At 46.5% G+C, this 14,655-nt stretch overlaps 3 gene segments (V, D, J or C); all 3 read right to left on the bottom strand.

Moving 5' to 3' along the window:
- LOC137563083 (Ig kappa chain V-III region MOPC 63-like) overlaps nt 1-14,655 on the bottom strand; it is a 662,489-nt gene that overhangs the window by 434,474 nt on the left and 213,360 nt on the right.
- LOC137545472 (Ig kappa chain V-III region VH-like) lies at nt 1,108-1,923 on the bottom strand. The segment is given in 2 exon segments: nt 1,108-1,647; nt 1,772-1,923. Coding segments are annotated over 2 exon segments (360 nt in total).
- LOC137545468 (immunoglobulin kappa variable 1-8-like) lies at nt 10,232-10,764 on the bottom strand. The segment is given in 2 exon segments: nt 10,232-10,585; nt 10,710-10,764. Coding segments are annotated over 2 exon segments (357 nt in total).

The raw sequence follows: 14,655 nt of genomic DNA, 5'->3' as shown, positions 1-14,655 counted from the left end.
CGCCCGCCACCCATAACACTTGCCATGCCTGCACCCTTCTACATACGCCTCCAGGAGGAGGCAGCTGTTAGCGCCAGAGGGTGCATGGCCTTACGACAGTTTCACATGAAATGGCGATGTGACCACGGCTCCCACTCTGCTACATAACCACGGCCCAAACCATTAGCCGTGCCATGCACAAGTTAGGGATTTGGCTGTGTGCTGCAGAAATCTGCTGCATGCCATACAGATTTGCATGGGGCCCCCACAATGTTCCCACATCTTCCCTTTCCTCCTCTTGGTGCTCTCCAAAGCCTGGGGGCCCACCTCACAAGGGTCATACAACAAGTATGGCCATCATGATCTTCCCACCCATAACAAGTGTAACCATAAAACCCCCTAATCTGAAGGATAGTCCCCTGTATCGGAGGAAGGGGAGGTTAGTAGTTGGGGCCTCCAACAGCTCTGGGCCCCCCTGTGATCGCAGGTGCTACTCCCCTCTAGTTACATCCCTGCTTTACTGCTCAGAAGCAATTTTCAGCCAGGAGAGTGTTTTATGGCTGTCATTCCCCAGCATTAAGGGGTAACGCTATTGTCTGTGCCAGGTCTGATTGTACAGGAACTGTCACTTTCATTCCTAATCTTTAACTCTTTCAGGCAGAGAAAGAAAAAAGGAACACAGCATAGTCATTTGTATGCTTGGCACTGTACAAACGCATGTCTATCTCATCATGTCACGTCACCTTGGATGTCCTTTACGGCTTCCCCTGTTTGGAACCTAACCTATTTAGTGAAGTTAGGGGGAGAGGCTCAGTTTGCAAATAATTCCCAATCCCATATAGAGATGTTGACTGGTGGCCTTCAGAGCATCCTATTTAAGCAGAAGGCCTTTGTAAATTACAATATACAATACAGATGATGTAACTCAGCTGACTTCTGAAGAAGGAGAAGCAGATATGGGAAGAGACACACAGTCAGACTGTCAGCTGAGACAATCACAAAGAACAGAAGCCCTCTATGTTATGTATGTGTCTTTAGTAAAGTGAAATGTGTGGTTCTCTGCAAAGCACTGTGATAAATGTGTTAGAACTACATACATAACAGAAACGTACTGGAGGGTGTCTCAGCGTATTTAAAGTGTAGTAGAAAAAAGTATTTTGTAACCCAGCATGAGTGGACAGGAGGGCAGACAGGTTTTTATTTAGTAAATCCACACTTGGGATTTTTCCGTCTCAAGATAGCAGTTTTTGTGATATTAGAAAATCCTCTCCACAGCCTACTGACTATTTCTTGTACATACACAAAGTATCAGTGCAAACAGGAGAAAAGAGGAAGGAGGTTTTTGTACGGCTCTGTATCACTGTGTGTATGGGTAGCTGTTATCCTGCTGACAGTAATAGACGGCTTCATCTTCCTCCTTCACACCAGTGATTGTCAGAGTGAAATCCTGTCCTGATCCAGATCCACTGAACCTGGCTGGGGCTCTGGAGTAAAGCTTGCTGGCATCATAAATAATCAGTGCTGGAGGTTGTCCTGGTTTCTGCTGGTACCACTGTAAGTCAATGGTGCTGATGCGAGTACTGGCTTTACATAACATGGTGACTGTATCTCCTGGACTGGCAGTGATATCATTAGGAGACTGTGTCAGTGTAATCTGTGCCCAGGAGTCTGAGGAGTATAAAGAAACTAATTACACATTATTATAGTAACTCCTATCATTAGTGTCTATGCACAGTAAGTGTAACACATTATCCATAGTATTGCAGTGTATGGCATTATGTGACGCTCTCACCATGAATACAGAGCAGTATGGCGGCCAGCAGAAGCCCCTGAGATCCCATCCTTGTGTCTCTGCACTGACAGACACAGACTACTGAGATGTCACCTGTACAATGTCTCCTATATAACAGCTGCAACCATTAGGGGGACACGCCCACCTCATATATGTCACACAGGAAACATGCAAATTGTGTCCTGTCCTCACAGGTCACACCTCACCTCTCTGCATCACATGACTGAGCACTGACTCTAAATATAAAAACAAAAGAGAAACAACAGTTAAAATGTAGAGTTTGGAGTAAAAAAATAACAGCAAGAAAGCAGAGATGTGTGAAGTGAAAAAATCATGTTCTGCTGATATCAGAATCAGAATGTTTTATTTCACCAAGTGCTATGGGGGTTGTACCTGGAATTATGTTTTGCACACACAGGGTTGGCGATGGTACAGCAAAGAGAAAGCATACAGTAATAACATAAGTAGGCATACATAGAATGTAGTTGAAGGTCCGGAGGGGTCGTCTGAGAGCCAAGTGAGTGAAGCTCAAGCTGCCACATACGCTGTGGTGCTCAGCTGTTCTGCAGCAATTCAGATGCCTCACAGAATGTTCTAGAGGTGCAGAAAGAGAAGAGAGAGAGCAAGTGAGAGAGAGCAGAAGAGGAAAGAAGAAAGAAAGGGAGAGAGAGAGAGAGAGAGAAAGAGCAAGCAGTCCCTCTTTCCTTTGTTCTCCCTCATGTGTCCCTCTTTCAGGACTGATGTACAGATCTGTGTACATATATGCATTTTTCTCCTTGGAAATATGCTTGACTCTAAACTTTATTCCCAGGCATGGTTAGAGGTGTGACATGGGTGTGGCTTAAGTGTCCCTCTTTCTTATCTCAAAAAGTTGGGAGGTATGTACTAACATACAACACTAGCTGACCCACGGCGTAGCATACACCACATAAGGGGGTAGAGGGCAGGAAGGGGGTATTGGGCACAGCGGCGGGGAGGGGGGTCGGACCCCCCCTTACCTGGGTCCCCCATGTGCGCTTTCCCTCCAGCTTAAAGAGAATCTGTATTGTTAAAATCGCACAAAAGTAAACATACCAGTGCGTTAGGGGACATCTCCTATTACCCTCTGTCACAATTTCGCCGCTCCTCGCCGCATTAAAAGTGGTTAAAAACAGTTTTAAAAAGTTTGTTTATAAACAAACAAAATGGCCACCAAAACAGGAAGTAGGTTGATGTACAGCATGTCCACACATAGAAAATACATCCATACACAAGCAGGCTGTATACACCCTTCCTTTTGTATCTCAAGAGATCATTTGTGTGTTTCTTTCCCCCTGCAGCTATCTTCCACTGAAGTGTCAGGCTGTTTCTTCCTGTAGAGTGCAGACAGCTCTGCCTGTATGTAATTCCTCAGTATGTGAAAGCCCAGCCAGCTCAGAGGAGGATTTATGCAGCTTGTAAAAGATAAGAGAGAAGAGAGAAGCTGTCCTAATCTAAATAATACACAGGCAGTGTGCAGAGAGGGGCCTGGAGGGGGGAGATGCATCACAGAACCACAACACTGAAGAACTTGGCAGCCTTCCAGACACAGGCTGACAAGTCTGACAAGAGAGAGATAAGTTGATTTATTACAGAGATGGTGATAGTAGAACGTGCTGCAGTAAGCCAGAACACATTAGAATAGCTTTTGGAACTTGTAGGATGATAAAAAACAGGATGCAATTTTTGTTACGGAGTCTCTTTAAGCTCAGCAGGACCCCCCCTCCCTCACCTGGGTCCCCCATGTGCGCTTCCCCTCCAGCTTAAGCTCAGCAGGACCCCCCTCCCTCACCTGGGTCCCCCATGTGCGCTCCACCTCCAGCTTAAGCTCAGCAGGACCTCCCCTCCCTCACCTGGGTCGCCCATGTGCGCGCCCCCTCCTGTTTAAGCTCAGCAGCAGCCGCCACTATTAGTAAGAGGCAGCGGGCAGGGATGACTCACCTCTTCCACGTTCCACTGTCGTCACTTCCTGCAATGCTACCCACTGTATTGGAGTAATTTGCCTTCTTAAAACAGAAGGAAATCTGCAATAATTCAGCTATAAGTGAACATTTGTGGTTACCCACAATGCACTGCTACTAAATATGCAAATGATTACTTTTCACCCTTGGTAAGCCAAGCAAGCATCCAGAGCCGCTGGTGTATAGCAAGCATATAGCTTTAAATTTTAAACAGTCATATCAACCCCACATGTAGACAGCCTGTTTCGGACTTTTGGTCCTCATCAGTACTTGGCAGGGATTGATATGGCAGTATGAGATAGGGCTTGGACCAGTACAACAGAGTACCCAAGCAGCTCAGGGTGACCCAAACCACTCGGAATGTATAGGAGAATAAACGGGACCAAAAAGACCTCCTACAAAAAAAAAAACAAAGCTAGGTGTAATTTGCCTTCTTAAAACAGAAGGAAATCTGCAATAATTCAGCTATAAGTGAACATTTGTGATTACCCACAATGCACTGCAACTAAATATGCAAATTATCACTTTTCACCCTTGGTAAACCAAGCAAGCATCCAGACCTGACAATGTATAGCAAGCATATAGCTTTAAATTTTCCACAGTCATATCAACCCCACATGTAGACAGTCTGTTTCAGACTTTCAGTCCTCATCAGTACTTGGTAGGAATTGATATGCAGTATGAGATAGTGCTTGGACCAGTGCAACAGAGTAACCAAGCAGCTCAGGGTGACCCAAACCACTCGGAATGTATAGGGGGATAAAAGGGACCAAAAAGACCTCCTACTAAAAAAAAACAAAGCTTGGTGTAATTTGCCTTCTTAAAACAGAAGGACATCTGAAATAATTCAGCTATAAGTGAACATTTGTGGTTACCCACAATGCACTGCTACTAAATATGCAAATTATCCCTTTTCTCAAGCAAGCATCTAGAACCGCTGGTGTATTAGTGTTGTCCCGATCATGAACGCTTCGGATCTTTGATCCAAATCCTTTTTGTGAGTCGAATCATCCGGATCATCACAGTGAATGATTCGGATCACAGTGGAAGAAACAGGAAGCGCAGCGAAGAGTGAGGCCCCATTCACATCACAAACGCAGATGGCCATGCGTGCGGAACGCAACGCGTACGAACGCACGCACGCCATCCGCGTTCGTGTGCGTTGCGTGGCTGATGCCATCACTGAAAAGTGAATGGGACAGCCACGCGTTTTTACAAAAAATGCATGCAGCATGCGTTCCCGGACCGCACAGGTCCGGAACGCATGCAGTGTGAACATCAGATGTCGTGCGTGTCAGGCCACCCGCACGCGTTTCCAAAACGCGTCTGGAAACGCATGCAGTGTGAACGGGGCCTTAGGGATGGAGTGAGAGAGGCAACTCCTCCCAGCTGAGCTCACTGAGGGATCAGGTTACAGGCACCACAGGCAGCAGCTCTTGGTTACAAAGTTAACTCCTTGTCTCACACGCCAAATATCACTGCTGGCAATGTGTACTACTACTCACACACCAAATATCACTGCTGGCAATGTGTACTACTACTCACACACCAAATATCATTGCTGGCAATGTGCACTACTACTCACACACCAAATATCATTGCTGGCAATGTGTACTACTACTCACACACCCACTATCAGGCCCAGTGCACACCAAAAACGCTAGCAGATCTGCAAAATGCTAGCGTTTTTTGGAGCAGATTTTCAGAGCAATTCTAGGCATGTTTAGAGACATTTTCTAAACATGCCTAGCGGTTTTAGGAGCGTTTTCGGGTAGCAGATTACACATATTGTTACGGGCCCGTCCACACCTATAATCGCAAACCTTTGCGGGAGTGATTTTCCCGCAATTAACGCGGAAAAATCACTGGACACTGCAGCGGTTTTGGTGCGATCGCGATTAGCATGCTTTGCACGCTAATCACAATTCGCCAGCAAACTGCTGCATGAAGCGTGTTTACGGTTATCGTGAGAACACTGCCATTTGCAACAATGTGCAGCAGTTTTTACTTAACCGCTAGCAGTTTGCTATGAGTGGCTTTAGCATATATCTTTAAATTTAACATAGTCACATCAAACCCACATGTAACAGCCTATTTCAGACTTTTGGTCCCCATCAGTACATAGCAGGGATTGATACGGCTTTATGAGATAGGGCTTGGACCAGTACAACAGAGTAACCAAGCAGCTCGGGGTGACCTAAACTACTAAGAATGTATAGGGAATAAAAGGGACCAAAAAGCCCTCCTACTAAAAAAAAGCAAAGCTTGGTGTAATTTGCCTTCTTAAAACAGAAACAAATCTGCAATAATTCAGCTATAAGTGAACATTTGTGGTTACCCACAATGCACTGCTACTGAATATGCAAATTATCCCTCTTCGCCCTTGGTTTGATATTTATACTTCTTCTTGCTTGGACCAGCCCCTTCTTCTTGCTTGGACCGGCCCTGGGGGCAGGGCACTACTTCTTCTTCTTGTTTGAAGGTTGAGGCACTTACTCCATTATATATATATCTTCTTCTTGTTTGAAGGTTGAGGCACTTACTATATTATATATATACTAGCCGACCCGCGGCGTAGCATACGCCGCATAAGAGGGTAGAGGGCAGGAAGGGGGTATTGGGCACAGCGGTGGGGAGGGGGGTTGGACCACCCCTCAACTGGGTCCCCCATGTGTGCTCCCCCTCCTGCTTAAGCACAGTAGCAGCCGCCACTATTAGTAAGAGGCAGCGGGCGGGGATGACTCACCTCTTCCGTGTTCCATCATGCGTTCCACTGTCGTCACTTCCTGCAATGCCGCACACTGTATTGGTGTAATTTGCCTTTTTAAAACAGAAGGAAATCTGCAATAATTCAGCTATAAGTGATCATTTGTGGTTACCACAATGCATTGCTACTAAATATGAAAATTACCCCTTCTCCCCCTTGGTAAGCCAAGCAAGCATCCAGAGCCGCTGGTGTAAAGCAAGCATATAGCTTTAAATTTTACACAGTCATATCTAACCCACATGTAGACAGCCTGATTCAGACTTTTGGTCCTCATCAGTACATGGCAGTAGTGTTGTCCGGATCATGAACGATTCGGATCTTTGATCCGAATCTATTTTGTGAGTCGAATCATCCGAATCATCAAAATGAGTGATTTGGATCGAAAAAGGTGCGGGGCACGGAGCGACACGCCCCCTCTCAGCGGGCAGCGGGGTCCTGGAAGCAGAGCAGGGATGGATCGCTGAGTTGAAGGGGAGGCAGCCTTGCAGCCAAAGGTAGATGAGAGAGAGGGGACAGCGGTGCCACTGCCAGATATGTGTAGAGCACACATACTGGCTGCAATGTGCTGCTCATTACAGGCTGTCTGTTCCTAGTTGTGCACAGTGATCACATTGGAAGCTTTTGGCTCAGCACAGCTCAGTAACTTTGCAGGCACTGTGATTGCAGGGCAATATGATCCTCGTGCACTCGGCACTAAACAGCTGCACTTATCTTCTGGGAATGCTCTCTTTCACTGCGACGTTTGCTTTCAAAGTACACAGATGAACATATAGGTGACATATATGTAAAGCATATGATTGCAGCATGTGGGTATTGTGTGCAAGCAAACATTTCTGCTCTCTGATCGTCCCTCCTCCCTTCTCTGTCCACCTTCTCCCCTTCTCTGTGTGTCCACCCCCCTCTCCTTCTCCTGTCCTGCTAGTCATTTCACCCCCCGAATGCTTCTGTAGTAAAATGATCCGAGATTCGGATCAAAGATCCGGATCTCTTCAATGATCCGATTCAAATCATCCGGATCATTGAAAAGATCCAAACTTCCCATCTCTACATGGCAGGGATTGATATTGCAGTATGAGATAGGGCATGGACCAGTAAAACAGAGTAACGAAGCAGCTCAGGGTGACCCAAACCACTCGTAATGTATAGGGGGATAAAGGGACCAAAAAGACCTCCTACTAAAAAAAGCAAAGCTTGGTGTAATTTGCCTTCCTAAAACAGAAAGAAATATGCAATTACTCAGCTATAAGTGAAAATTTGTGATTACCCACAATGCACCGCTACTAAATATGCAAATAATTCCTTTTCACCCTTAGTAGCCAAGCAAGCCTATAGCTTTAAGTTTTACAGTCATATCAAACCCACATGTGACAGCCTATTTCAGACCTTTGGTTCTCATCACTACATAGGCTATCATTCATAAAGCATTTCCGCATGCGGAAATGCTTAAAACAGCTGACTTTCCCGCACACGTAGCAAAATCTGCATTCATAAAGGCTCCTTCCGCATCAAAAGCTGACCTTACCGAGCAGAGCGATAAATCACAGCCTTGTGCGGTGATTGTTGTAAAAAATGTAGCAAAACGTTAATTCATAAAGATAAAGGTTGGGAAGTACCGCTACCTCTGATGTGGCGATAACAATGTTAAGTGAATGGAGACACAGAGACCTCCCAGGCAGCTGCAGCAGAGCGGAACACGGAGAAATGTATCAACTCGGCAGCTTCCATGTCTCTGCAAGCTTACCGCCTGCCTACCGCCTGCCTAGTTCGGGGAATCTCCGCACTGCTACTGCACCTGGATACTTTTTTATGAATCAGCAGCCAGAAGTCTAAACCACCGTCAGTAGTGTTTTCCCACACTGATTCTCCACACCGACAGCATTTTCATGAATGATAGCCATAGCAGAGATTGATATGGCTGTATAAGATAGGGCTTGATCCAGTACAACAGAGTAACCAAGCAGCTCAGGGTGACCCAAACTTCTAAGAATGTATAGGGGGGTAAAAGAGACCAAAAAGACCTCCTACTAAAAAAAGCAAAGCTTGGTGTAATTTTCCTTCTTAAAACAGAAGCAAATCTGCAATAATTCCGCTATAAGTGAACATTTGTGGTTACCCACAATGCACTGCTACTGAATATGCAAATTATCCCTCTTTGCCCTTGGTTTGATATGACACTACTTCTTCTTGCTTGGACCAGCCCCTTCTTCTTGCTCGGACCGGCCCTGGGGGCAGGGCGCTACTTCTTCTTCTTGCTTGAAGGTTGAGCCACTTACTCTATTATATATATAGATATTATAATGGGCTTAAGCTGGCCATACACTGGCCCAATTTGCCGCCATTTGACAGCAGATTTGATCACTGGGATCGAATCTGCTGCCAATCGTTCGCGCTAAACGCACCCGCTGATCCGATTTCCTCCCGAAATCGAATCGGTCCGTCAATCGGGCGTGCGGAAAATTACCGTCGATCGCCCGTGGGTAGGGAGCGCGTCGCTAGTGGCGGCCGATCCGATACAGGTATCCATTACCTGACGCTGGCTCCCGGGCATCTTCTCCGCGCTGCACCGCTCTGTTCCTGCTCCATCCCAGCGTACATTAATAACTTCCTGTGTCACTCCAGCGACCAGGAAGTTCAAATAGAGGGCGCTCTATTTGAACTTCCTGGTCACGGAGTGACACAGTGTACGCTGGGATGCGGTGCGGGATGCTGTGATGCGGTGCAGCGCAGAGAAGAGGACCCGGAGCCAGCTTCAGGTAATGTATACGGGGGGGGGGGGGGGGGCAGGCGGCAGGAGCAGCTCAACAGATTGTGATCGGTTTCAGGCTGAAATCGATTCACAATCTGTTTGCAGTAAAGGCAGTCATACGATCCCTCTCTGATCAGATTCGATCAGATAGGGATCTGTCAGTTGGTCGATCTAATGGCAAACCGACCAGTGTATGGCTACCTTTACTCTTTTTTTTTTTTTTACAAGCTCAGCCAAAACTGGTTTGTTTATAAAGGAGAGGTATTGCCTCTCCTTTTTAAACTGTTTTCAAGTATTTTGCATATACATGGCACCTCTAAATAGTACTTTTCTAAGTGTGTCTCAGGGGCCAGGATGTAGCGTCTGGAGACAGGTTGGAGGCAGGATCGGTTTGTACTTTTTAGTGCACTAGGCCAACTTTTAACAACCACCCCTACCTTGTGTGTGAACGTACACACAATATTGTGCCACCGCCTCCCATGCCTGCTGCCACGATGACCATACACTAAAGGTGGTCATACATCTATCGATCTGGTGGCCGATTGTCAATCCAATTTGACAAGCATGTCCGATCAGCAACTTGACTGATTTTGCACTGAAATTGGTCAAATGTATAAATTGGACATGCTGGGAAATCTTGGGCCGACATGGTAGATTAGGTGCTCAGCAGTAATGGCATGCGATTTCGCAGTTTAGCAGCAAACTTTGTGAAAACATATTTTTGACAGTCTCAAAACTTTTGGCCAGGACTGTACATAAATAACAGAAAAGTACTGGAGGGTGTCTCAGCTTATTTAAAGTGTAGTAGAAAAAGTATTTAGTAACCTAGCAAGAGTGGACAGGAGGGCAGACAGGTTTTTGTTTAGTAAATCCACTTTTAGGATTTTTCTGATTCAGGATAGCAGTTTTTGTGATATTAGAAAATCATCTCCGCAGCCTACTATTTACTTTACATACTCAACGTTTCAGTGCAAACAGGAGAAAAGAAGAAGGAGGTTTTTGTACGGCTCTGTATCACTGTGTGAGAGGGTAGCTCCAGTACTGCTGACAGTAATAGACGGCTTCATCTTCCTCCTTCACACCAGTGATTCTGAGAGTGAAATCCTGTCCATATCCAGATCCACTGAACCTGGCTGGGGCTCCAGAATGCAGAGTGCTGGCACCTCTGATTATCAGTGCTGGAGGCTGTCCTGGTTTCTGCTGGTACCAGTGTAATTCATAGCCGATGCCAGCACTGGCTTTACATGACATGGTGACTGTATCCCCTGGACTGGCAGTGATGTCATTAGGAGACTGTGTCAGTGTAATCTGTGCCCAGGAGCCTGAGGGGTATAAAGAAACTGATTACACATTATTATAGTAACTTCCATCATTAGTGTCTATGCACAGTAAGTGTAACACATTATCCATAGTATTGCAGTGTATGGCATTATGTGACGCTCTCACCATGAATACAGAGCATTATGGCGGCCAGCAGAAGCCCCTGAGATCCCATCCTGGTGTCTCTGCACTGACAGACACAGACTACTGAGATGTCACCTGTACAATGTCTCCTATATAACAGCTGCAACCATTAGGGGGACACGCCCACCTCACATAGGTCACACAGGAAACATGCAAATTATCTCCTGTCCTCATAGGTCACACATCAGTACTCTTTGCTGTAATATAGGTCACAGAGTTTGGAGTAAAAAATAACAGCAAGAAAGCAGAGATGTGTAAAGTGAAAATACCGTCTCTTGTTCTGCTGATATCAGAATCTATTATTTCGCCAGTTACTATGGAGGTTGTACCCGGAATTATGATTTGCACATACAGGGTCGGTGACAGAAGACTGCAGGGAATTATACTGCCACATAGCGTCCCCAAGCGCTTCTGAAGATGGGAGGCTCCGTACCGCGCATGTGTGAGCGCTCAGGAGTGCATGCACAGTATGGAACCGCTGGTCTTCAAAAACACTTGGAGGACATGAGTGCTTCCGGAACCTTCTGATTGCTCCTGGAGGTGGCAAATTTGAATGGGGAACTGTGCTGGAAAGAGGAGACCAAGAAAGGAGAGGGAAGGCTCCTGAGCCATTCCTCTCTATGCATGTACTGTCAGCTGTCCTGATGCCCACCGCTCTCCTCTCTGCCTCCGCATCCTACCTAAATGTCCCTCAGCAGCCTCTTCCGGGTCACTGGAGTCTGACAGTAGTGCGCAGGCGCTAGTTCGCTCGCAAGCGTCTTACAGTGTGTAGCAGCAGCCCGTAGCGCTCTGTGTATGATGTAGTTGTGACATCATGCGCAGTGTGCTCCCGGCTGTGGCTGCGCACTGTAGGACGCTTGCGGCTGGGCTACCGACTGCGCACTAAAGCCTGACTGCCAGAGGGCATTTAGGTAGGATTGGAGGGGCAGTCAGAGAGAAGAAAGGGGGAGCGGCATCAGATGACAGTACATGCCTGTCCCCCCCTTCCCCCAGGTGTTCCTTAGTTCGCATCTGGTATCCTTTAAGTGACTTCAGACTTGCATTAAAAAGGAGTATGCCAAGAAGCTATTATACCCTTGTGGATATAGCAGGAACTGGTGATATATATGTATGGCAACTGTCTATCATGGCAAATCCACAGGAAAAAATAATACAACCTCTCCCCTGCCACACTGTTCGCCCTACCTGGCTCCAGGGTGGCTGCTTCACTTTTCCCGGGAACTTCAGGGCAGGTTATTGCTGGGATCCTGTTCTGAGCAGTCAGCTGGAGATGTTTCCCTTGAGTAGGCACATGGCTCTGTCCCTGCAAGTGTCTGTGTTCCTTCCTCCTTTGATGTCGGGAGACACTTAAACCACACCTCTTTCACAACCCTGACCACGCCCCTGTCACACCCCTAGTCACGCATACCATAGAGATTTCTTAAGAAAAATATGTTGTTTTATAATTCAAACCACACTGGTCCTGTCTATCCTGGTTCATTTTCCTTCATATTAACATTTTAAAATTAGTAATATATCAATTTAAAGGATGGGAATAAAGTTTAGAGTCAAACTAATTTTTTAGTAGAGAAATATATATATACTAGCCGACCCCTGCGGCGTAGCATACACCACATAAGGGGGTAGAGGGCAGGAAGGGGGTATTGGGCACAGCGGCGGGGAGGGGGGTCGGACCCCCCCTCACCTGGGTCCCCCATGTGCGCTCCCCCTCCAGCTTAAGCTCAGCAGGACCCCCCTCACCTGGGTCCCCATGTGCATTCTCCCTGCAGCTTAAGCTCAGCAAGACCCCCCTCCCTCACCTGGGTCCCCCATGTGCGCTTCCCTCCAGCTTAAAGGATACCTTAACTGAACGGGGGGTAAAGAGTTTCACTTACCTGGGGCTATTACCAGCCCCCTGCAGCAGTCCTGTGCCCTCGGAGCCACTCTGGAATCCTCCGGTCCCCCGCTGTCACTTAGTTTCATTTTTGACGACTCACCAGTCGGCCGGCCGCCATGCGTATTATTGGACGCATTCCCTACTGCAATTAGCGCTGTTGCGGACCGCAACGCGTACAAAAATACGCGTTGCTGCATATCTACGCGTGCGGAATGCAGCAACGCGTATTTTTGTACGTGTTGCGGTCCGCAACAGCGCTAATTGCAATGCGTCCAATAATACGCATGGCGGCCGGCCGACTGGTGACTGGTGACAGCGGGGGACCGGAGGATTCCAGAGTGGCTCCGAGGACACAGGACTGCTGCAGGGGGCTGGTAATAGCCCCAGGTAAGTGAAACTCTTTACCCCCCCCCCCCCCCCCCCGTTCAGTTAAGGTTCCCTTTAAGCTCAGCAGGACCCCCCCCCTCCCCCTCCCCCTCCTGCTTAAGCTCAGCAGCAGCCGTCGCTATTAGTAAGAGGCAGCGGGCGGGGATGACTCACCTCTTCCACGTTCCAGCGTGCGTTCCACTGTCATCATTTCCTGCAATGCTACCCACTGTATTGGAGTAATTTGCCTTCTTAAAACAGATGGAAATCTGCAATAATTAAGCTATAAGTGAACATTTGTGGTTACCCACAATGCACTGCTACTAAATAAGCAAATTATCCCTTTTCTCCCTTGGTAAGCCAAGCAAGCATCCAGAACCGCTTGTGTACAGCAAGCATTTAGCTTTAAATTTTTAACAGTGAGGTCACACTTGTCTTTCAGTTTCTACACTTTTCAGAAAACTGAAAGACAAATGTGACCTCTACCTTACAACAGCTAATGTAATTTATAGAGAAAACTGACAAATTGCGCAAGATGTCAGTTTTTTTTTCTGCATGCAAAATCTGCATTAAAGTGTGACCTAGCTCATTGATTAACATGAGTTCTCAGTTGAAGTCAGTTTTTCTGTGCAGAAAACGCGTACGAAAGCTGGTAAGTGTGACCCCTGCCTCATATCAATCCCACATGTATACAGTCTGTTTTGGACTTTTGGTCCTCATCAGTACTTGGTAGGGATTGATATGGCAGTATGAGATAGGGCTTGGACCAGTACAACAGAGTAACCAAGCAGCTCAGGGTGACCCAAACCACTCGGAATGTATAGGGGGATAAAAGGAACCAAAAACACCTCCTACTAAAAAAAACAAAGCTTTTGCCTTCTTAAAACAGAAGGAAATCTGCAATAATTCAGCTATAAGTGAACATTTGTGGTTACCCACAATGCACTGCTTCTAAATATGCAAATTATCCCTTTTCCCCCTTGGTATGCCAAGCAAGCATCTAGCACTGCTGATGTATAGCAACCATGTAGCTTTAAATTTTTTACAGTCATATCAAACCCATATGTAGACAGCCTGTTTCAGACTTTCAGTTCTCATCAGTACTTGGTAGGGATTGATATGGCAGTATGAGGTGATAGGGCTTGGACCAGTACAACAGAGTAACCAAGCAGCTCAGGGTGACCCAAACCTCTCGCACTGTATAGGGGGATAAAAGGGACCAAAATGACTTCCTACTAAAAAAACAAATACAAAGCTTGGTGTAATTTGCCTTCTTAAAACAGAAGGAAATAATACTAAATACTAAATATGCAAATGATCCCTTTTCACCCTTGGTAAGTCAAGCAAGCATCTAGAACCGCTGGTGTATTAGTGTTGTCCGGATCATGAACGATCCGAATCCTTTTTTTGAGTCGAATCATCCGGTTCATCACAGTGAACGATTTGGATCACAGTGGAAGAAACAGGAAGTGCAGCGAAGAGTAAGGGCCCATTTCCACTATGGCGAATTCGCATGCGTTTTTCCGCATGCAAATTCGCATAGCAATACAAGTGAATGGGACTGTTTCCACTTGTCAGGATTCCTTTGCGTTTTTCTGTGCAGAAAGAATTCGCATACCGCATACCGCTATGCGAATCGCATACAATGGCTATCATTCACAAAGCATTCCCGCATGCGGAAATGCG

The sequence above is a fragment of the Hyperolius riggenbachi genome, chromosome 1 (assembly GCF_040937935.1).
Source record: "Hyperolius riggenbachi isolate aHypRig1 chromosome 1, aHypRig1.pri, whole genome shotgun sequence".
Lineage (NCBI taxonomy): Eukaryota > Metazoa > Chordata > Amphibia > Anura > Hyperoliidae > Hyperolius > Hyperolius riggenbachi.
The sequence above is the reverse complement of the archived record's forward strand: the minus strand, read 5'-3'. Positions and strand labels throughout refer to the sequence as shown.